At 37.0% G+C, this 22,816-nt stretch overlaps 2 protein-coding genes across 3 annotated transcripts in view; one reads left to right on the forward strand and one right to left on the reverse strand.

Annotated features, from left to right (window-relative positions):
* The first annotated feature begins 2,359 nt into the window (after window positions 1-2,359).
* Window positions 2,360-6,402, forward strand: LOC127786665 (protein NRT1/ PTR FAMILY 7.3). Its single transcript, XM_052314210.1, has 5 exons — window positions 2,360-2,568; window positions 3,087-3,207; window positions 4,498-4,715; window positions 4,810-5,372; window positions 5,467-6,402. Exons 1-5 carry the CDS (start codon window positions 2,539-2,541, stop codon window positions 6,329-6,331), a joined length of 1,797 nt encoding a protein of 598 aa, XP_052170170.1. The 5' UTR covers window positions 2,360-2,538; the 3' UTR covers window positions 6,332-6,402.
* Window positions 6,403-7,754: 1,352 nt separating this feature from the next.
* The window catches only part of LOC127786666 (pyruvate kinase isozyme G, chloroplastic), a 71,195-nt gene continuing 56,133 nt past the window's right edge, over window positions 7,755-22,816 (reverse strand). For both annotated transcript variants that reach the window (XM_052314211.1, XM_052314212.1), the window contains exons 8-12: window positions 20,804-20,979; window positions 11,281-11,383; window positions 9,619-9,767; window positions 8,185-8,293; window positions 7,755-8,098 (exon numbers count right to left, since the gene is read on the reverse strand). In XM_052314211.1, the coding sequence (XP_052170171.1) occupies window positions 7,982-8,098; window positions 8,185-8,293; window positions 9,619-9,767; window positions 11,281-11,383; window positions 20,804-20,979 (654 nt within the window). In that variant the 3' untranslated portion in view covers window positions 7,755-7,981. The remainder of the gene's footprint in view (window positions 8,099-8,184; window positions 8,294-9,618; window positions 9,768-11,280; window positions 11,384-20,803; window positions 20,980-22,816) is intronic.

A 22,816-nucleotide genomic window follows, 5' to 3' on the forward strand; every position in this document is an offset into this window, starting at 1 on the left:
TTGGAAGTTGGAACAATTGTATATATATTAGCCAAGTGTTTATTATTAATTGATCATGTTTCAGAGCTACCTTTCGTTATCCAGAAAATTGTTCGGAAAAATTAATGAACATCTCATCAAGACAGACTTTGAGTCACAACACACATACACACGAAAAAAACGTTGTTTTGTCCTTAGATCTGGATAGTTAAACAACTCGATTAAAAATAAAAATAAAAATTAAAAAACGAAACCAAATTACAGTTAAATTAGTCCTAAGTTGACTTTTTTTTAAAAATATTTTATTAAGTACAAAGTTAAGGGGGGGAAAAAAAGATAAATGCTGCTTTTGCGGCTGATTGTTTGCTAAATTTAGCACATTTGATAGATATTTCATGGGGTTAGACAAACATTAGCTCAAATATATGGGGAATTAAAATATGTCATAGATATTAGGCGAGGAGGAAAACCAAACTAAAAATTTAATACAGTTACTTAAAGCTAATTTTATTACTATACTTAAATTTTGTTTAAAATTTGAAAATAATTGCACTTCAACTGTTAAATACATTTTTTTACTTACAAATATATAACATAACATGCGCCACATCTCTACAAGTATATATAAAAAGAGGGATCAAAGATTGTATTATATATATATATATATAAAGAGGTTTTTCTAAATATTATTATTTCTGTGACTTTGTCTTGATTATACTGAAAAATTCCTTCCCAATGTGTGCTCCGCTTTCTTTGATTTGTCTTCTTGTTTCCTCTTCTTATCCTTTCAACTTGCCAATGGCAAGAATATATAATTTTAGGTTAAATCTATATTTTTGTTTATATATTTTTATGTGATTATTTGGATTTTTTATTATCTTGATTATATTTTTAGATCTGAATTTTTTAGTCAATTTAATCTTTATACTTTAACTTTTTTTTCATTATTTTGACTACTCTTGAACCTATATTTTTAAAATTAATTTAATTCTTGTAGTTTGATGGTAAACAAAGTGTGACGTGCATTTAGTAATCTTACGTTATTTTTTTTACATATAAAAGTACTGGATTAAATTGATTCGAAAATATAAGTACATGAGTATAATCGAAACAATAAAAAGTTTAGGTTGTCACACGAAAAAAAAAGTAATAAGAGTTACATTGACTCAAAAATTAAGTTCATAAGTATAATAAAAAAAATAAATAATTTAGATAGCACACAAAAAAGAAAAAAAAAATCAAATTACAGGAGACAAAAATATAGATTTGGCCTATAATTTTAGGTTGCTCAGTAGGGGGGAGGTTATTAGCATATTAGAATGTACCAAGATGTCTTAGCAACTTGAGGCAAAAAATTATTCAAAAGTAATCTGCATTATTTGCTCACAATTCAACATTCAAAATAAAGATAGATCTCTTTGGACAGTTTGTCCACCAATTGCAAAGACCAAACCTTCATAATTATGGAATCTAATGCTTAATTCTATATAATTATGGATGGAACATACCAAAATTCAAGCAAGGTGTGAAATGCAAGGCAAACCCACAGAAAAAATGGTTGAAATTATTATAAATATATTCCAAAAGATGGGTTCAATGTTCATGAATAGAATCACCTTCTTATTCTAAAATGACAATATACTTGGTTGATGCTGAATAAGATGTGTGTATATTTATACAGAATATAAGGAGTGTTACAAATCATATAATAAAGAAGAAAAAAGAAATAATGAAAGCAACTTATAACTGTGAAGTCGACCGCTATAGTGTAATAGGTTGGGATTTATGATATTAGCATAGAATTTTACTCTAAAATAATAGATGATCGGATGTTTAGATTAAGCTCTTATATTGATAAACATATAAATACATCACCATAAATAGTCGATATATCTACCATCTTAAATATACTATTAAAATTTCTTCCTCTTACTAGAATAAAGAAAAAGCTTACAACTGTGAAAGTGCATATTATTTTTTTTTTATAAATTTGTTATTTAGAAGAAACTGAACAAAAATAGGAAGAAATGAATTAAAATGGGGTAGTATTAATTAGATGATATTCACAAGTGTAGGAGGTGTGGTTGCCAAAGTGTCCAGTCGGTTTTGGAATCTATTCCAGAAACAAAAGGACCAAAAAATTCCTGGGAAACAAACAGAAAAAGATTAATTTCACATGTCAAACAAAAAAAAAAAAAACCTGGTGTGAGAGAGAGAGAGAGAGGGAGAGAGAGAGACGGAGACAGCAGTAGAGTGGATAAAATGAAGGGTTCCAAATTGAGCAACAGGCTCTATAAAGCCGCAGCAGTAGAGAGTGCATCTCCGCAGTCTAATTTCAATGGATTGTGGGTTGGTCATCTGTTCTGGGCCCATATCCTTTTCACCAAATTAAATCTCAGCCATCCATCTCGCCTTCTCAACCTCTTTATATGCCCCCCTCTCTTCTCCATTGTTTTATCCAACTTAATTGCAAACTCTCCCTCTCTCTCTCTCTCTCTCTCTCTCTGCGTCATCTTTGGTTTCTGCTTTCACCAGACTTGATCATCATCATCAACAGCAATGGCTTGTCTGGATGCCATTCACAAAGAGGTTAGTGATCATTTCCATTTTCTTCAATCCGTACTCACTCTCGTCACAAGCGCAGTACAGTACTGATCTTCATCACCAACAGTCACCTCTCTCTCTCTCTCGCTCTCTCGTTTCTGCTGCATACCCATAAACCCACGATAGCATTTTCGCAAGACACTTACATATAATTATAAATTTATATCGTGAACCAGTAATATATGAATGATCATACATCACTCTTTAATTTTACTGAAAAGATGACTCCATCTTTCTCTCCTCTCTCCATCTCCCTCAAGACTTTGATATCTTGAACCAGTTATCAAAATTATGATTTAACTATTTAATTCTGACTAATTTTCTCTGATACTTTCCTAATTAACTCCATCATTCACACAACACAGCGATATCTCGATCTGGTTATATATTTATATTTTATACATGTATATAAGAACGATGACAACTAATATTATACTATAATTAAAATCTTCTCTTATTAATAACTTAGTTTTCTGTTTGGGTGTATTTAATTAATTTTCCAGGGAAAGTTGAATGGGGAAGACGTAGGAGAAGAGATGACACTGGATGGAAGTGTGGATATGCATGGCCTCCCTGCAATCCGCAGAAGATCTGGACTTTGGGTCGCTGGAATCGTCATTCTCTGTATGTTAACCCCCCTCTTTTCATCGCCTTTCACTTCAGATTTCCCAATTAATTCCTTTTCCATCTTTGATACTTCCTCTTGCTTATCACTATTATATATGTATATATAAGATGCCATATCTATCCACGACATCACTAATTCCATGATGCATACAGTTTTCTGCTCATACTTTCCATATTAACCACAAAATTTATTTAACACGCCAAGTTCAGTACAGTTTTCTCTGTTCATTTATTCTCTCTCTCTTTCCATTAACCATAAACTTTTAACTGCAAAAATGGAAAAAGAAAGCTACAGAGATGAGTTTGATAATATCCGATTTCAGACCCCATAATTAAACTTGTATAATTATAACACATGACCGTCTACTGAATAATAAACTTGTATACTATTCTTAAAATAAAATTATTTTCAGCCTCGACTCGACTGTATTTGTTTTTTATATTTTAAATACTTTTAACAAAAAATATAAGAACAGTACAAGTAATTAAAATGAAAATATATAGACGTTTTCTTATGCTTATATATATCAATGTGCTTATATATACACACCTTCCCGTACTTATCGTAAAAACCCAGTTTCCGATGCTGCCATCTGATGACAATTCTGAAACAGAGAAACAATGAATTTCAGTGAATAAAAAGAAGAAGGTATCTGTGGGGGGGAGAAAAAAATGTAATTTTTCAGTCGGTCAATATGTACGGAAGCAAGAGCGACCCCAGAAACAACAAAATATATATGTATATACATGCACACGCACACACGCAACAGAGAGAGGGGGGGGGGGGGGGGGGGGGGGGACTTTCCTAGATGACGGGGGCGGAGAGACGTGGAGAAATTGGGAGAAAAGCAAGCATGCAAAGGCTGAGGTGACACATAATCGCTTGCATGACGTGGGTTTACGCCACGTGTCCTTCTCGACCGAACTTTTCGGGCTGGACACATGTTTTTAGGAAACAATTCAATCTTTTATTCAAATTGTCTTTTTGTTAGGATTTTACAATATTTTATTGATTGCCATAACAATGACGCGATGTTATTGACATTTTTCTAATTACAATTACAACCAGTTTAAGGCACGAAAATCCTATAAATAGTAACATTTATTTTTTATAATCTGAATTACAAAAAATAAGTACAATTTAGACTCTTTATATTGTAAGAAGGAAAGTGAATTTGGGGTATCAGACATACATATATATATATATATAAGAGTTTTTGTTGGTGGTGGTGGTGGTAGTAAATTAGTAATAATTTGGGGTGGTTGATGAATAATGGTATGCAACAGTGAATCAAGGTTTGGCAACGCTTGCATTCTTCGGGGTAGGCGTGAACTTGGTGTTGTTCCTAACAAGGGTTCTTCAACAAGACAATGCCGACGCCGCCAACAGCGTCAGCAAATGGACCGGAACCGTTTACATCTTCTCCCTCGTCGGCGCCTTCCTCAGCGATTCCTACTGGGGCCGATACAAAACCTGCGCCATCTTCCAAGCCATCTTTGTCATCGTAAGTTAAAAGGACATTCTTTATCTCGATCGAAACCCTGATTTCGCAAATTCTCCGTCGTAAGCTCACATTACTTTTCGGTGGATATTTGCAGGGCTTGGTACTGTTATCAATAGCGTCACACCTTTTATTGCTTAATCCGAGGGGTTGCGGCGATCAGAACACGAAATGTGGTTCTCATTCGAGCCTGGAAATAGGGATGTTCTATGTGTCGATTTACATGGTTGCCCTAGGGAACGGAGGTTATCAGCCTAATATCGCAACGTTTGGGGCTGATCAATTCGATGAAGAGCATCCCAAGGAGGGGCACTCGAAGGTGGCTTTCTTCAGCTACTTCTACCTGGCTTTGAACCTTGGCTCCCTCTTCTCCAACACCGTATTAGGTTACTATGAAAATGAAGGGATGTGGGCGCTTGGATTCTGGGCCTCTACGGCGTCTGCTTTTGCGGCGCTGGTCTTGTTTCTCGCCGGGACAGCCAGATACCGCCGCTTCAAGCCCACCGGCAACCCCCTTTCCAGGTTCTGCCAGGTGTTGGTTGCTGCAGGGAAGAAATGGAAGGTTGAGATGCCGCCGGGTGAAAAGGATCTGTATGAAGTGAACCAGAAAGAGAAGTGTTCAAGCGGGGCAAGGAAGATACTACATACCGACGGATTCAAGTAAGAAACAAGCGTAAATTAAGCAAGTACTTAGGGAAACCATATGTATATCTGGCGGCACTGATGTGAACTCATGCATGTGATGGTGATGCAGGTTCTTGGACAAAGCAGCATTTGTCACACCCAGGGATCTAGACTCCAAGCAACAGGGCTTGCACAATCCATGGCGGCTCTGCCCCATTGGACAGGTAGAAGAGGTGAAATGCATACTGAGATTACTGCCAATTTGGCTGTGCACAATCATATACTCGGTGGTCTTCACCCAAATGGCTTCCCTCTTCGTCGAGCAAGGTGCAGCCATGAACTGCAAAATTTCAAAGTTCCAAATCCCGCCTGCCAGCATGTCCAGCTTCGACATCGCCAGCGTGGCAGTCTTCATTTTCTTCTATCGTAGAGTGCTCGATCCACTGGTGAGCAGGATCAAGAAGAAAAATTCTGAGGGACTTACCGAGCTTCAGCGGATGGGAATTGGGCTCATCATAGCAATAACGGCAATGGTCTCTGCTGGAATTGTAGAGTGTTACAGGCTCAAGTATGCTAGGAAAGACTGCGCTCATTGTGATGGCTCGAGCTCCCTGAGCATTTTCTGGCAAATCCCTCAATATGCCCTTATTGGGGCCTCTGAAGTCTTCATGTACGTTGGCCAGTTGGAGTTCTTCAATGCACAGACACCGGATGGGCTGAAGAGCTTTGGAAGCGCGCTCTGCATGACATCGATTTCTCTAGGAAACTATGTGAGTAGTTTGCTCGTGACAATAGTTATGAAAGTATCAACCACAGACAACATGCCTGGTTGGATCCCCGGAAATCTCAACCGGGGTCATCTAGATAGGTTCTTCTTCCTCCTGGCGGCTCTGACGGCTGTAGATCTAGTTGTCTATATCGCATGCGCTAAGTGGTACAAGAGTATCAAACTCGAGGCTAAATTTATAGAGGAGGATGACCTTTCCGATGTATAAGATGAATTAGAAGTGTTTCTGTCAACGAATACATGCTGGAACTTGAAATAACTTGAGAAAATTTCAGTGCATCAGGAGGATGTTTGCTGTTGTGGATTGTGTTAGATTTATGGTCCTTTTGACACCTTCCCATATCCTCCTTCCTGTTTGTGGGTTAGCCGAGCCTTGGCCATAAAATAAGTAAAATAGACATTTGATGATACACATTCAGCACAAGGTCTCTCGAGATGATTACCTTAGGATTGACAGCTTTATCTCACCCACTTGGACAAATTAATCAATTTAATTTGAAGCAATTAGTCATGTCCAAAATAACACTATTGAACTGCAAGAGCCTGGCAGGAGATAATCAAAGCAACCAGAAAGAAAACTTAAAAGAGGACACTCCTCTCTGGCTTTTGCTCCCTTTGCAGCACATTTGCAATCGAGTTAACAGATTCCAGTTTGGCCAACCCATGATTGCCATTTTCAAAATGCAAAAGAGAAGAGGTCAAAACATAAAAGGTTACTCAAAATTGAATCACAGACAATCTCTGACGGCTAACATTCACTTCCTGCATATATGTTTCGTAACACCAAGCAAATGACAAAACGGAAAAAAAGAATGCCGCCAGCATACTGCAGGATTGAAATTCCCAACATATATATCCTTCAACTGCCATGGATAAAATTTCACAAGCCCTCAAACATACAGACCTAGCAGTCAGTCAACAGAGAAACATTATTTCCGTATGTGCACACTGTTGAGTCGCCCGGATGGAGATGGTGGTTAATGTTCCAAACAACGAGAGTTGTACGTAACAAGATGGGAGGTATCCCCGCTCATTGTTCCAATTCTCCCCTCTGAACTGAATCGAGGGGCTTACGAAACTTTCTTATAACTGTTGGCGTAATTAGTTAAAAGGCCGAATTTGACCATTTCAATAAATTTCTGCATAGCTGCAGCAATCATAGGGAATCTCTGCTATAATCAATAAGAATTAAAGTTCCCATGCAAAAACGATCTTTCTTTACATATCAACTCTAAAAAAATTTGACAGGAAAAGTTAGGCATGTCTTTGGGCAGTCAACAATGTCAAGTATAGCCAGACTTTAGGAACCATTGATGATTGGGGATGAATCCTTACAGGTGTACCCAAAAATAGAAACAAGACATAGCCAAAAGGAGTAAGAAGTGAAGGCATCCCCAGTGATGGTAATCAGTCCAAGGTAGTAGTATTAGCCATCGTCATATAGAACATTTCGAGCAAGGCAATGGTGTACAAGAATGGATGTGGGTTAGGAAAAAATCCTGAAATTTTCTCTTCTTCTTCCTTTTTGTTGAAAAGGAATGCTAAAGATCCTCAAGTTCAAAGACACACTGAAAGGCATCTCACTAAATGGCATAAACATGTAAAACATGATTCACACAAGAAACCAAAAATTGGGAAAATTCTTGGACAATGGTGTGAAGGCATTTGTAATGAAAAAAGCCAAATTAAAACATTACACATGGAAATATACAAAAAACTGGTTGGCAAAATTTGAGGAACAGCTATTTTGCTATGATATAAATTCTCAATGACGTTTCTCTGCAGACCACATCATTGCTAGAAATAAAATAGGAAATACTCGGCATATAAAAAAGATCAAGATCTCTTCAAAGCATTTCTAATCGGCTTGGACCTTACGAACTTGGATATGGTGAGTAGATTCCTTGCGCCAAATGGGTTGTGCACCACTTTGGACAATAGTGATGTACTCTCCCTCAGCCACCAGATTCTTACTCTAAACCATGAACAAAGTACAAAAATGTTTACCAGCTTAACTAGACAGAGTAATAATTTTAGAGTAATTTGGTGAGAAGACCAAACCTCTAGCAATTTTAGAGCACGAGAAAAGGTCTCCTCTGCATCATCTGAAAACTGCATATATATTGGCATCACACCATGATAAAGTGCTAGCCTCTGCTTAACCCTTTCTCTGCAATGCATAAACATGCACCATCAAAATGGCAAAACTAGAAAAAGTATAGAGCATTCTGGCCTCAATTATACAAGCAACACGAACAAGAAAAAGGAAAGTATAAAATGCATATAATATAAATTCTTTGTACTCATCAAAAGTAAAAATAAATAACAAAACCAAACATACTAATACACACAAGACAACAAAACCATTCAGGCACTAAATGGCAAGTGCATAGTATGAGATTGCAAGTGGACCAATCGTGGGGACAAGGATTCTGGTTTGAGGAGGACCGGTTATATATAATGCCTACCACCCATATGCTGCATCTCCAACAAAACACACCGGTGATATAAAAAAAAGTAATCTCCTTACTTGTACTACCGTCTAGGTCCTACTTGTCTCAATCTTTTTCTTCTTTGTGTTCTCATGGTCTCATTCTCTTCCAGGGATCTTTTATTATAAACAATAATCTAAGATTCAGTGAATTCAGCCTCAAAAGCTAACCTCAAACCTGCAGAAAAAAGACTTCTTTCACTTTTGTATACATATAACAAAGTTGCTCTGCCTGCTAAGCTAGCCAGTGGCTTCTACCACTGCAACCACTGCTGCCTGCCTAAATATGATCAACTCCAAACCATTCTGGGTTGGGATTGGAAAACAAAGCACAAAAGCCCTATTGCTAATACATTATGATAACCAGTGCAGAGAATTTGACAAAGAAAGAGGAATTGCTTCAAACATGACTAATACATGGAAGGAATTTGCATGCATGGACTCATGGTTTGAACCACGAGTTCAATTTGAACCAGTGGTTTGGAACTAAGGGCCCACCATTTGTTTTGGAAATTATTTTCCAAATCCACGGCCTTAGATGAACTTCTCATTGAGACCATGAGTTTGTCAAAGGCACAGGTTTTCAAAATATTTTGTAAACCCACTGCCTTTGATAGGAGTCTCATCCAGACTATTTTTGAGTTAAAAAAAAAAAAATAGATTCATATAAGCACCAGAAACAAATTTTAATATCACATGTCAAACAAATCAAACAGGTTCTCATGAAACGTTGATTTGCCAAGTGATTACAAGGCAGCAAGTAACAAAACCAGAATTAATCGAGTCCAACAGTTATCTTAGTTTTATTTCATGAAAGGTTCATTTGATTATAGACATATTCAGTGTCAGCATGTCACCCATTACAATACTACAGCATATGTCACCATGGCTGTAAAACACTGGCTATGAAAATCAAATAATTATTGATTTACTTAGAAAAAAGAAGAAAGAAAATCAAATAATTTATGAAAACCATTTCATTTCATAGTGCTACGTGGGCTCACCCATTTGTGAAGGCAAAGATTGTTGAGAAAGGCCGATAATGACTTAGAATTATAGCCATGGAACCGGTTCTTGTGAAGACAATGATGGGGGTTGCAAGGGTGTTTGCCATCGTGGTGGCATGAAAAGCAAACATTTCACCCATATGACTCTGTAATTCAAGAAAAAAATTCCATATTTAATCCTATTTGGGAAAGAGAATTGCAATTAATAAACCATAAATAGCACTGAGGACCCTTTGATAAAATTCTTGTTTTCAGTAACTATTTAGCCCAGAGAAATTAACAGCTAACACAACATATTCCATTAAATTTTAGCATGACCAGAATAACATGCAAGTATAATAGGCTAGAATAGACATGCATGCACAATGCACTTGATTGATCATTGCTTGGAAATAGACCTGGAGGAATGACAAAGCAAAAACAAAAATGAAAACACACACACACGGACGCACGCACAAGGACTAGATATAATGTGGAAAAAAGTAAAAGGGCTAAGTGTCAAATTGGTCACTAAACTTTAATATGGGCCAAATAAGCTAACGAACTTTCATAAATGGGGCCATATTAGCCAACCATCAACTTTCCATTTTAACGTTGCTAGACAAAATCAACGATTGGTTAAAATGACCCTGTTTATGAAAGTTCAGTGGCTTATTTGGCCTATTTTAAAGCTCAGCAGCCAATTTAGCCCCCAAGACAAAGTACAATGGCCAATTGGGCACTTCGCCCTTTTTTTCCAAAAAAGAAAAATTATTTTTAAAATCCCAAATCGTAATGATTGATTTGTGGAAACATACATGAAAATTTACAATTCCTTTGTTTTTACCCTTTTTCATACGAGGACATGGAGGATCAAAAGTGTCAATCCATGCCAATAAGAAAGTGGGAAGAAGATTCTTAGAAGGTGTAAAGAGAATCACTTTTATGCTTGAATAAATTCTTGTGTGAACTTATGCATCTTTTTACTCCAAAAGTTACTGTCTTGATGTTTTTCAAGTGCCCATTACTTATGAATTCTTGACTAGGGTTTTTTTTTTGGTCAAGTAAAAGTAACTCTTGACTTCACAAGAAGCTGAAGAAAAAGCAAAGCAAGGCAAGGACCAACCCTATTTATGAAAATTCAGTGGCCTGTTTGGCTCATTTTGAAGTTTAATGATCAATTTTTCCCTTGGCACAAAGTACAATGACTAATTTGGCAATTTTCCCTTTTAGAAATAATTCTTCTTTTTGAAAAAAAAAAAAAAAAAGGATCCAAATTAGCCACAATACTTTGGCCTAGGGTCCAAACTGGCCACTGAACTTTAAAATGTGTCAAATAAGGCACTAACCTTTCATAAATGAGGCCACCTTAGCCAACCATCAATTGTTGACGGCATTACTGTTGTCTAACGGTGTTAAAATGATAAGTTGATGGTTGTCTAACGTGGACCTATTTATGAAAGTTTAGTGGCTTGTGGCTTATTTGCCTATTTTAAAGTTCAGTGGCCAATTGGCATTTCGCCCAAAATAAAAATAGAAGATTTGAATTCACCATTCATATCTTTTATATGAAAATAAATGGCACAAACATACAAGTGATGCCAGAATGATTTGTCCAATAACTATACTGAAAGGAAACAAAAACCCTGATTAGCAATTCTATGTTCTATAGATACACACCTTATATGCAGTAGATGGACCTGGAGGATTTGTACTAATTTTTAGGCTTGTCTCTGTCCTCAATGCCACGGTATGCATTACTTTGACAGCTTTCAATGGATACCTTGAATCATTTCATAATGAGTAATAATTAACAAACAATACTTTAGGTCACTAATGAGGGAAAATCACAAAAAACCATTTCTAACAGAAGCAAAATTCTATCCAATTAGAATCAGAAGACATAGAACCTTAATTTGCTATCACAATTGTAAATATGAGAAATTAGAGAAATTGATGTCAATAGAGATAGCAAAAATTAAAAAGGAGAATACTACAACCCAATATGTGTTATTGCCTTATTCCAAGCATTGAAGACCCATAGAAAAATATAGGGAAAAGGCCAATTTAGCCCTTGGACTTTCCGATTTTGGTCAATTTAACTCTTGAATTTTTTTTGGGTTCAAATTCAACCCTGAACTTTTCAAAATGGTTCACTTTGTCCCTGAAAGGCTAGTTTTTTTTGGGCTCAAAGTCACTCCTGGATTAAACCATTTTGAAAAGTCCAGTAATAAATTTGAACCAAAAAGGTTCGGGAACTAAATTAACCAAAATTGAAAAGTTCAACGGCCAAATTGGCCTACTTTCCAAAAATATATTTTTCTGTGAAAATGTGTATATAAACATGGAAAACCCAGAGCAACAGAAAATTAATCAACCACAAAAAAAAAAAGGGCTGGCTTCTCCGAGGGAATTTGGTCCTACATCCAATTCACTGGAAAAATGGTTGTACTTTCTGATTTCAGGATCAATTAATACCACAGAACTTAAAAATTACAATCAGGTAAATTATATTTCACCAGATTTAAAATTTTCAATCAGATCTAAATCACAGTCCAATGCTTCTGACAAGTGACATTGTTGAAACATAGGCTGCCAACCCAATAATGAAGCTGGATTTTCTGAGAGGCTAATACAAAAGTGCTATTGGTAAAACCGGGGTTGCCTAACTTAATTGTCCCAGATTTGTCCATATAAACACTAAGCAGCCAAACTTACTTCAGAAGAAAGATGGCTCGATGTGTTGGTTTCTCCCTGAGGTTTGGAAAAGTGAGGTGGGAGTTATAAAAAACCTGGACCTACCCATTAACAAAAAGAATTATCATAAATGCATGTCTTTCTGCTCTCTAAACAATCCACGAGAAAAACAACCTGGTTGCAGGTAAAAAAGAAATATTTTTTCCTATGTGCATGTTCTAAAGCCCAAATCAACCTTATAATCAAGAATAAATGATCCAGCATCTCCTCATCATGTTCCCACACCCCCTGTCCCCACCAAACCACCCCCAAAAAAGAAGGAAAACAAATGAAGTATATAGCATATATTGAAACCTTGACATACATTGCCGGGCCCCATTCCAGATGGCCTGACCTTTTGAGAATAATGGTAAGATAAGATGGCATCAAATGTCTTAACTCCACTAAATCTTGAGTTCTAGTCTTGTTACATGCATTTGTTCCCCATTATTCATGTTTGTTTTGCACTCTTGCTCTATGCATGTTGTTTAGTCAGTCCATGTGAAGAAACATAACAAAAAATGATGGCAGATGACAGGAAGTTATTAGCTCCATTCCTATAGTTCAAACTTTTTGCAGTAGTGGTAACTTAACAAAATACATCTATTCTGTTCATGATATACCTAATTGATATCTTTCAGGGCAACTGCATTGAAGGGTTAATAAAAGCTTAGGGCCTGTTTGACAGAGCTTCCAGTTTTCTGTTTTCAGATTTCATTTCCAATTTTGTGTTAAATTTTGGTTTTTATTTAAAAAAAAAAATGAAAACTTAACATGTTTGACAGCATAGTGTTCATTTTCAGTTTTGTATTTTACCTATTGAGACAAAAGGAGAATATAGAAAAAATGCCTCATTTATCAAAATGAATCGAATAGCATGTTTAAATACACTACCCCTATTTATATGTCCTGTTCTAACATACTAGCTGTACACAAAATATAAACAAAATACATCAAAAATACACTCCATTACATTTAATACTCCCCCTCAAGATGGACTATGAATATCCAAAATAGCCATCTTGTCTAATAAAGGGAACAATCTAGCAGCTGGCAGAGGCTTAGTAAATGCATCAGCAAGCTGGTGTTGAGTACGAATAGGGAGAAGCTTGAGTATACCGGCAGTTAGCTTGTCTCGAACAAAATGACAATCTAGTTCAATATGCTTCGTACGCTCATGAAAAACAGGATTATTAGCAATGTGTACAGCAGCCTGGTTATCACAAAATAAAATAGCAGGAGCAGTAGAATCAACATGAAAATCAGACAAAAGTTGAGTTAACCAAACCAATTCATTGGCAATAGAGGCAAGAGCTCTATACTCACCCTCAGCAGATGACCTGGAAACAGTGTTTTGCTTCTTAGCCTTCCATGATATTAATGAATCCCCAAGAAATACACAAAAACCAGTTATAGACTTCCGAGTATCTAAGCAAGATCCCCAATCAGCATCAGAAAAAGCTCGAAGTTGAAGAGAAGAAGATGCTGAAAAGAACAATCCTTGACCTGGAGTAGATTTCAAATATTGGAGAAGATGGTAAACAGCATCAAGATGAGGCTGTCGTGGCTGAGAAACATATTGGCTGAGTTTGTGCATAGCAAAAGTGATATCAGGTCTTGAGACATTAAGATACAATAAGCAGCCAATAAGTCTTCTATATACAGTAGGATCTGGAAGCAAATCTCCCTCAAATGAACAAAGTTTAGAATTAGGAAGCATAGGGACAGAAGCAGGCTTAGATGCTAAAAATCCAGTATCTTAAAGAAGCTGTAGGGTATATTGTCGCTGAGAGAAGAAGATACCCTAATCAGATTTTGCTATTTCCAGCCCAAGAAAGTATCTCAAATGTCCAAGGTCCTAAAGCTTGAACTGAGTATGAAGAAATTCTTTAAGGGAATCAATGACAACAATATTTGAGCCTATTATGATGATATCATCAACATAAACTAGGAGAGCCACAAAAGAAGAACCAAGACCCTTAGTGAATAAAGAATAATCTGATTTGGACTGAGTAAAACCATGCTGAATAAGGACAGTGGAGAACTAGGAAAACCACTGCCTTGAGGCTTGTTTTAAGCCATAAATGGACTTGTGGAGTCGACACACTAATCTCTCCCCCTGAGAATGAACCGAATTCTCAAATTGATAGCCAAGTCGAATATCCATATAGACTTCCTCAAAAAGATCCCCATTCAAAAAAGCATTGTTAACATCTAGTTGTACAAGAGACCACTTGTTAATGGCAGCAAGAGCTAGGAGTACCTTGACAGTGACCAACTTAACTACGGGAGAAAAAGTGTCAAGAAAGTCTAGTCTCTCTTGTTGAGTATACCCTTTTGCAACTAACCGGGCTTTATATCTCTCTATAGTACCATCAGAATTATACTTGATCTTATATACCCAGCGACAACCAATAGAATGTTTGTCACAAGGAAGTGGAACAATAGACCATGTGCGATTTTCTTGCATAGCCTTCAATTCTGCAGCCATGGCATCCCTCCAATGAGGAAATTTTACAACCTGGTTATAATGTTGGGGCTCAAAAGAAGAGGATACGGTAAGAAGAAAAAATCTATGGGAAGGAGAAACACGAGTGTAAGAAAGATGATCTTGCAAAGGATACAAAGGTTGAATACAAGAATGAGGCCTCCTAGTCAAAAGATTACAATGGAAATCACGTAGATAAGAAGGAGGTTTGGAAGGTCTAGTAGACCTTTGAATAACATGATTAGGATCATAATGGGTAGGATGATCAGCATCTAGAACAGGGGAAGAAACCACTGTCCTAGCTGGTAAATCAGCATCTAGAACAGGAGAAGACAAATTAGTAGCTGGTAAAACAATGGCTGGTTTAGGTAAAACAAAATCAGGGAACAAATCCTGTACAGCATTAGAATGAGAGACAAAATGGAAAGGAAAGATGTGTTCATGAAAAACAACATCTCTAGAGACAGATAGTTTTAGTGGTGATGTCATATAGCTTGTAGCCTTTAATTCCAGGAGGATAACCGATGAATACACAGGCTGTAGCTCTAGGATGAAATTTTGTCCTACGAGAAGACAAAGTGGAAGCAAAACACAAGCTTCCAAATATTCTAAAAGATGTATATTCCATAGTGGCATTATACAAGAACTGATAAGGAGAGTTATTTTGCAAAAGAAAGACTGGTAGCCTATTAATCAAGAAAGCTGCAGTAAGGACACAATCTCCCCAAAAATAGATAGGGACCCGAGACTGGAAATATAAGGCCCTAGCCACGTTTAAAAGATGTTGATGTTTACGCTCCACAACTAAATTTTGCTCAGGTCTCTCAACACATGAAAATTGGTGGACTACCCTTTTGAGTCAAAGAAATCACTAAAAGACAGCTCAGGGGCATTATCAGATCTAAAACCCTTAATAACCTTATGGAATTGAGTTTCAATTAACAAAAAGAACTTGGGAATAATATGCTTTGCATTAGACTTGTGTTTCATAAGATATACCCAAGTGAACTGTGTGCAATCATCCACCAAAGTCAAGAAATAACGATGTCCATTATATGTAGGAACATGATAAGGACCCCATATGTCACAATGAATAAGATCAAAGGCACATTTAGACAAATGATTATGAGAAATAAAAGATAGACGTCTTTGCTTGGCCAAGGCACATTTAGACAAATGATCATGGGAAAAATGTAACACATCTTTCAACAGATTCAATCTCTTCATAGAAGGATGTCCTAACCTGCTGTGCCAAACATGGCTACTTATTACATTGACTGAACAAGGAATAAAAGAGGGAGTGCAAGTCTTATCTACATCTTGATTGTCAGGTCGTAGGAAATGTGCATCCAAAACATATAGCCCTTCAAGCAAATTACCCTTGCCAATCATCCTCAGGTGGCGTACATCCTGAATCATACATGCATGATTAAAGAAACTGATAGACACATCATTCTTCCTAGTCAATGCACTCACTGATATCAAATTGAACTTGAAATATGGCACATAAAGCACATCCTCTAGTATTAAGTGAGTGCTAATTTTCATTGTCCCAATAAAATGGACTGAAATCTGACTATGATTAGGGAGAGTGATAAAAGAATCCTTAATTGGTCACATGCATTCAAAAGAAGATCTAATACAACATATACGATTTGTAGCCCCCAAGTCAATTATCCAATTTCTAGGATATCTAAGCCCTGGATTTACCGAGATAGAATAACAAGTACCTGATGCTTGATCAGGAGAAGCATCAGCATTCATGCCAACCTTGGCATCTGAGAGGTGTGAGCTGAGCATTCCCATTAAATGTTGGCACTGAACAGGGCTCAACATCTCCATAAAACTCCGAAAATTCTCATGGCCTTTAGACTGGTTAGGAACCTCAGAAACTTGATTAACCGTGGTTAAATTCGCCTGACCATGTTTTTGTCTAAGCTTGTATCCCGGGGGATATCCATGTAATTTATAACACTTCTCAACTGTATGGCCACTATAACCACAATATGTACAAACTGAACGTTCCTTTTTATGATTCCTACTAGAAACATTTTTATTTCCATCATGCTTCACAGAAAAGGCTACTGAGTCATGTCCAACAGAGGTAACTATATTCCTTTGGTGCTCCTCTTGTGATATAAGAGCAAAAACTTTATTTATCGAGCAAATGGGATCCATGAGAAGCAGTTGACCTCTAACTTGGGCAAAAGACTCATTTAGTCCCATCAAAAAGGACATAACATATTCAATATGATAATGCTCTACCAGAGCCTTAGACCCCCCGCAAGTACACTTTCCACAAGAACACATAGGCCTATAATTGCTAAGTTCATCCCAAATGATTTTGAGTTTGGTAAAATAAGAGCTTACAGAAAGCTAACCTTGATTGAGATTCATTAACTCACGGCATAATTGGAAAATCCGAGGCCCGTTGCTTTGCTGGTAGCGTTCCATGAGGTCAATCCAGATTTCGTGTGTTGATTCTACGTAGATCACACTAGCTGAAATTTCTTTGGAAACAGAATTGAGTATCCAGGAAATGACCATATGATTATTACAAATCCAAGCGTTGAAATTTGGATCTCCAATCATCGATTGCCCAATCGTCCCATCGATAAACCCTAGTTTGTTCTTGACAGAGAGTGCAATTAACTGTCACGAACCTGCTACGACTACTTTTAAATTTTTGCTTTTAGCCTAGTTAATTTTCTGTTTCGTTGTAATTCCTTATTTCCGTTAGAATATTTCTGCTACAGCTAGCATTCGGTTAGATGTCAGGCCACGTCTAAGGCCTAAGGAAAAGACAAAGGAATTGGTTAGGGAATGGATTTGAGGTAATCGGTTGTAACCGCTTGCATGGGCGAGATTCTCCCCACCGAGCGAGTATATTAACTCCTCCACTGATGGAGAGAGGATATGAATGATTAAAAACTTTTTCTCCACTACTCTCTCTCTGTTCTCATATTCTTCTCCCTCATTCGCTCTTCTAATTCTTCTTCCCCTCTCTTACTTCCTCTGTCCATCCTTGTATCACACTGATTCAAGGATTCTCTCTTTGTCTATCGTGACATTAACATAGCATGACTCCAGGAAGGGTAATTATCCCCGGTGAGAGGTTGAGACACCAAGACTAAGCCTGGACTATTAGAGTGATGAAGGAAAAACGGACTCAATCCATCATCGACAGAAGAATTACTCATCGACGGTGAATACAGATCTGGAATCGATGTCGCCATAAGAACAATTTATGGACGAACAACAAGCTTTGAAAGGAAAAAAAGAAAAATGAAATCACAGCCTTCTAACGAAAAAAGGACGCAAGAGAAAAGGATCGATTTGCAGATCTCCAATCAAAAGAGATTGCGATCGCAAAAAATGAGAAACTCCAAACAATGGAGATTCACGACATCAATCGAAGAGAGAAAAGCTTACCTAAGGCTCGTCAGAGATTGTTGGAGACCAACAAAGAAGAAAACGAGATCGACGAAGACGGAATCGCAGAATCGCGAGTCTAGGGTTTTGAACGCGCTCTGATACCATATTGAGACAAAAGGAGAATATAGAAAAAATGCCTCATTTATCAAAATGAATCGAATAGCATATTTAAATACACTACCCCTATTTATATGTCCTGTTCTAACATACTAGTTGTACACAAAATATAAACAAAATACATCAAAAATACACTCTATTACATTTAATATTTTTTATTTTTATTTTTCTCCTACCCCTAACGTCACCAGTGGCTGGAGGAGACATCAGAGGTCACTGGTGACTCCTCCAACCTTCTACTTGGTTGCCAGCAACTCCCAGATCAGATTTGGGAGTCGCAACTCCCATATTTGATCTGGGAATCAAACTCCCGTTGGTGTCATGACTCCTTGATTGATCTAGGAGTCAGTGGATCTTGGAGTCAAACCTCAGCCTGTCTCCTTGAACAGCACAGGCTGGCATTGGTCTTCTCCCTTTCAATCTATTCTGATAGGCAGCAGGCAGCAGAGCTTCCTTATCCCCTTGCATCATCTTCAGCTCCAGCCTGGTTACACTGCTGGAGTTATCACAGCTTCTTATGTGAGAAAATGAACAATATTTATGTATATATATGCATTATAGTGTATACATATATGCATTACAGTATATTATTGCAGAAAATGGATCTTCATGGTCTCTGCAACTGCAGCTGCTGAACCTCGAAGCTCATCCAGGGTACCATGACAAGGTGGAAATTGAATTCCTGGGACAATGTTCAGAAGCTGTACAACTGCAGACGAATGTTTACATCAGAGGAAGCAGATAAGTTTCATCTAGGGTTCGATCCTCATAGGGAGTCTCAAGGATGTCCAGATTGATCTAGCCATGGGAGTAGCAAGACTCCTAGATCTTGCCCTGGAGTCACCAGCAAATGGCATGACAGCAGTAGGTTGCCAGCAGTCAAAAGCTAGCCTCCAATGACTTTCTGGCGGACATTGGGCTGCTGACAGTGAAGGGTGGAGAAGAGAGAAGAAAATGAAAATGTGAAAACTTATCAAAATTTTTGAAAATGAAAACAAGTAACCAAAAGCTATTTTTATGCTTTCATTATCAAAATGGTAAAAATGAAAACTGAAAACAAAAACTCCACCAAACAGGCCCTTAGCAATAACTTCAGAGATCACATAATCTTTTATTGTGAAACCAACTTCATGAATATTAACCAATGCCTCATAGTTGAACTTCATCAAAAATACATGACTTGCATCCCTCTGCAGAAGGAGCAAATCACCTGTCCTCCAACTAAACGTCTAAAAGTTTGTTGGCAGTAAGTGATGAACCACAGCAAGGAAAAGAATAGAGGAAAAGACAGAGCATATAAAAAGAAAATAAGAGGAAGGAGAAGTACAAAAGAAGGAAAGGAAGAACTGGGGAAGGAAAAGGGAGAGAAAAAACAATAACAATCTCTGCTTTCAATAATTAATAACTGAAATCTGAATAATGTCAACATTTGTGAAGTATTATTTATATACTCAACACCAAACTAGAAATTCTTAATCCTTAACAGACTAGGAATCTAAATTAAAGTAGAAAATAAGAACATAAAATTCCTAAGTAATAAAATTCTAAAAAAACTAGGAGTTTAGGACTATGAAATTCGAAAAATTATAAGAACATCTCATCCCCATTGTATAATATGCTGTTTTCCAATTATAAGTGATACATCTCTGGTAATCCATGTCCAAAGCTATCCTAAACTTTTCAAGAATTCCTTAAGTTCACCCCCAACCACTTTGGACTTTACCTCTGCCAAGAAAAGTTAAAGGCCATCCTTCTAGCCTTCCTAAACTTGCTCAAAAGCCTTCTTTGAAGCTTCTGATAGGATACCAGATAGCAAATTCAACAGCAATCAATATCAATGGTTTTCCAATAATTGGCAGCAAGGAAAATAAGAACAATAGGGCATTCGAGAGGCCCCCAACTCTCCAACAATCTTCTACAAAATTCCACACCCCTCTCTCACTCTCTTTCTCTTATTTATACCTCATCCTACTCAGCATAACTGCCTCTGGCAGCACATGGTGGTTTGTTACAACAAACCAGCTATTTCCCCTACTATCCTCCACCCATTTTACCTTCTAGCCCCTGCCCCTTGTGCCGCCTTTGGTAGGTCCAATGGACCGGGGGCCTATCACTTCCTTACCCAAAAACTCCCTTATACAAGGCCACAGTTTCACAGGCAATTTATCATCTCTGCAAAGTCCTTTAAACAATTTTATCATAGCTTGTGCACCATGAAACTAGCTGAGAAAAAAGCTCACTCTGTATTGCAAGGAACACTAACCTACTTTGAGATGGCAGACCATATAAAATTACTGTAACTGGCAAGGGGAATCAAAGAATTAGTTTTATTTAATTACCATTAGCTTTATGAAACAGATGCTTTAACTGCTCCAACAGGAAATGAAAATTATTATGGTGCAATAAGTGCCAACCAAGGTAACCTACTTTCCATGGGCAGTTTCTCCTGATAGCATGATGGCATCAGCACCTTCTCGTACCGAGATTGCAATGTCAGAGACTTCTGCCCTCGTTGGAGTTGGATGATTAATCATGCTCTCCAGCATATTTGTTGCCACAATTACTGGTTTCTGCATGCTGTGACACCTTCTAATGATGTCTTCCTGTTTAATAGAAACATGGCAAATATTTAATTGTCCAGCTAATTCTGTAGCCAGAGAAACTAGAAAATGGACAGCTTACATGATACCAGTAGAAATTTAATTAGTACAGTACAGAAAATTATGGTAACCATATAGATGTTATTAGCAGTTGGGCATGAGTAAAAGGAACTCGAAATCAATCAGTGATACATCCACCTCTAGAGATGGCAATTTCAGCCAACAAATTGAGGAGCCACCACTAGAAGGATATGTTGTGGAACATGAAAACATGGATGAGGCGAGATTGGGGAAACCAAACTAAATCTGCCCTGGGTTCAGGCCCAGGAATATTGATATTTCACCATGCCACCCCAGTTATCTGCTGATTGTATAAGCCCTGTGATTTCAACAAATAAGCAAGCATTGAGAGCTTGACTTCTCAATGTGGGAATGGAATGTCTATCATATAAAAATGGAGCTGAAGCATGCACAGTGTTTGTTTCAGATGGTAACTAGCTCAAAAGCACTTCCTTTTCTTACAGCTCAGAAATGCAAACCAGTCCAAATCATCTACTGATCCCAGAAAGTCTTGAAGCAACCATTAGAAGCTATTTCTTCCCATGCATAAATGGTGGTATTGAGTTAGGTGCTAATTTGGGGACCAGACCACCATATACATTACAACAAAATTTTTATTTTTCTTCATTTAACTTTGAACGTGGTGGGGTTCCAACACAATTATTACCATTGGTAAATATTAGATGAGTTGTTGATCATAAACTTAATTGGCATGAACATGAATAGCATTGAGGTGAGGTCAGGCCACTTGTCTCCCTGACAAGATTGGGGCTGCGCAGGGGCTCGACTGATCCCAAACCTGCCCCAATTAATTCACCCACCTTCATCACCTACAAACCCTTCTCAAGCTAATCATCCTTCTTTTTCTTAAGAAATTCTGACAATTCTTATTTCTAATATTACGTTATTAATGCAAATAATTTCAATTACTAATGTTACATTTTCTAATCATCTCTGATCCTTGGGAGCAGATTTAACATACCTCACTGTCATAAAGAATAAAACCAAAAACATAAAAAGCACAAATAGTATTGATGCAGGACAGCCAATAAAAGGATGTTCAGCAAATTTCTTATTTAAAATCAGCAACCTGAAATTCAGATTACATCTGAAACCTATTTATAGGATAAACTATAAGATACTAAATACTCTAATCATAATCAACCAAATAAATAAATAAAATCTCAAATCTAAATTCCAAAATTTAAAAAAAAAAAAAAAACCTTAAATCATAAGATATTAAAATTTAATAATTCCAACATCAAGTATCAATAAAACTCTCACTGTAAATCTTATGTCAGAGTTGAAAACATAACTCATCATTTAATGATTGGTTCAAATTTTCTTTTCAAAATAACGAATTGAAGTTTTTAGGCTCTCTATTTTGCTATAGAGAAATTCAACATTTTAATTGAGTAATTGGTTCAACAATCAAGTTATGAATCTAAAAGAAAATATAGTGATCTTCATGTCTGAAAGCAAAAATAACATATGCATCCATGTCCAGTGTTGAGTTTTTGCAGCCTAAACCTCCACTATGAGACTGCTAGGAACTACCACTCAAGCTAAGTGCTAATTAATTATTCAATGTAGGATGATTTGGGATGTTTTGGCTGAAGATGGACCCTCCCTGGAGCTTCAGTAGACACAGTTTTTATGTTTTATGTATTAGGGTATTTTGTCAATTCCACATAATGTCTCCTAGGATCTTTTGGTAACTCTACTTATGTGTTTAGGTTTTATTTATTGTCTTTCCTAGACTTATTATTAGCAGTTTCAG

This window comes from Diospyros lotus, chromosome 12, assembly GCF_014633365.1.
Source record: "Diospyros lotus cultivar Yz01 chromosome 12, ASM1463336v1, whole genome shotgun sequence".
NCBI classification, from domain to species: Eukaryota; Viridiplantae; Streptophyta; class Magnoliopsida; order Ericales; family Ebenaceae; genus Diospyros; species Diospyros lotus.

Bases quoted from the DNA above. Each gene is read 5' to 3' on its own strand.
- LOC127786665 (XM_052314210.1), top strand. From the start codon at position 2,539: ATGGCTTGTCTGGATGCCATTCACAAAGAG. The intron at 3,208-4,497 runs GTATGTTAACCC...GGTATGCAACAG, and splicing joins CGCTGGAATCGTCATTCTCT to TGAATCAAGGTTTGGCAACG. The intron at 5,373-5,466 runs GTAAGAAACAAG...ATGGTGATGCAG, and splicing joins CTACATACCGACGGATTCAA to GTTCTTGGACAAAGCAGCAT.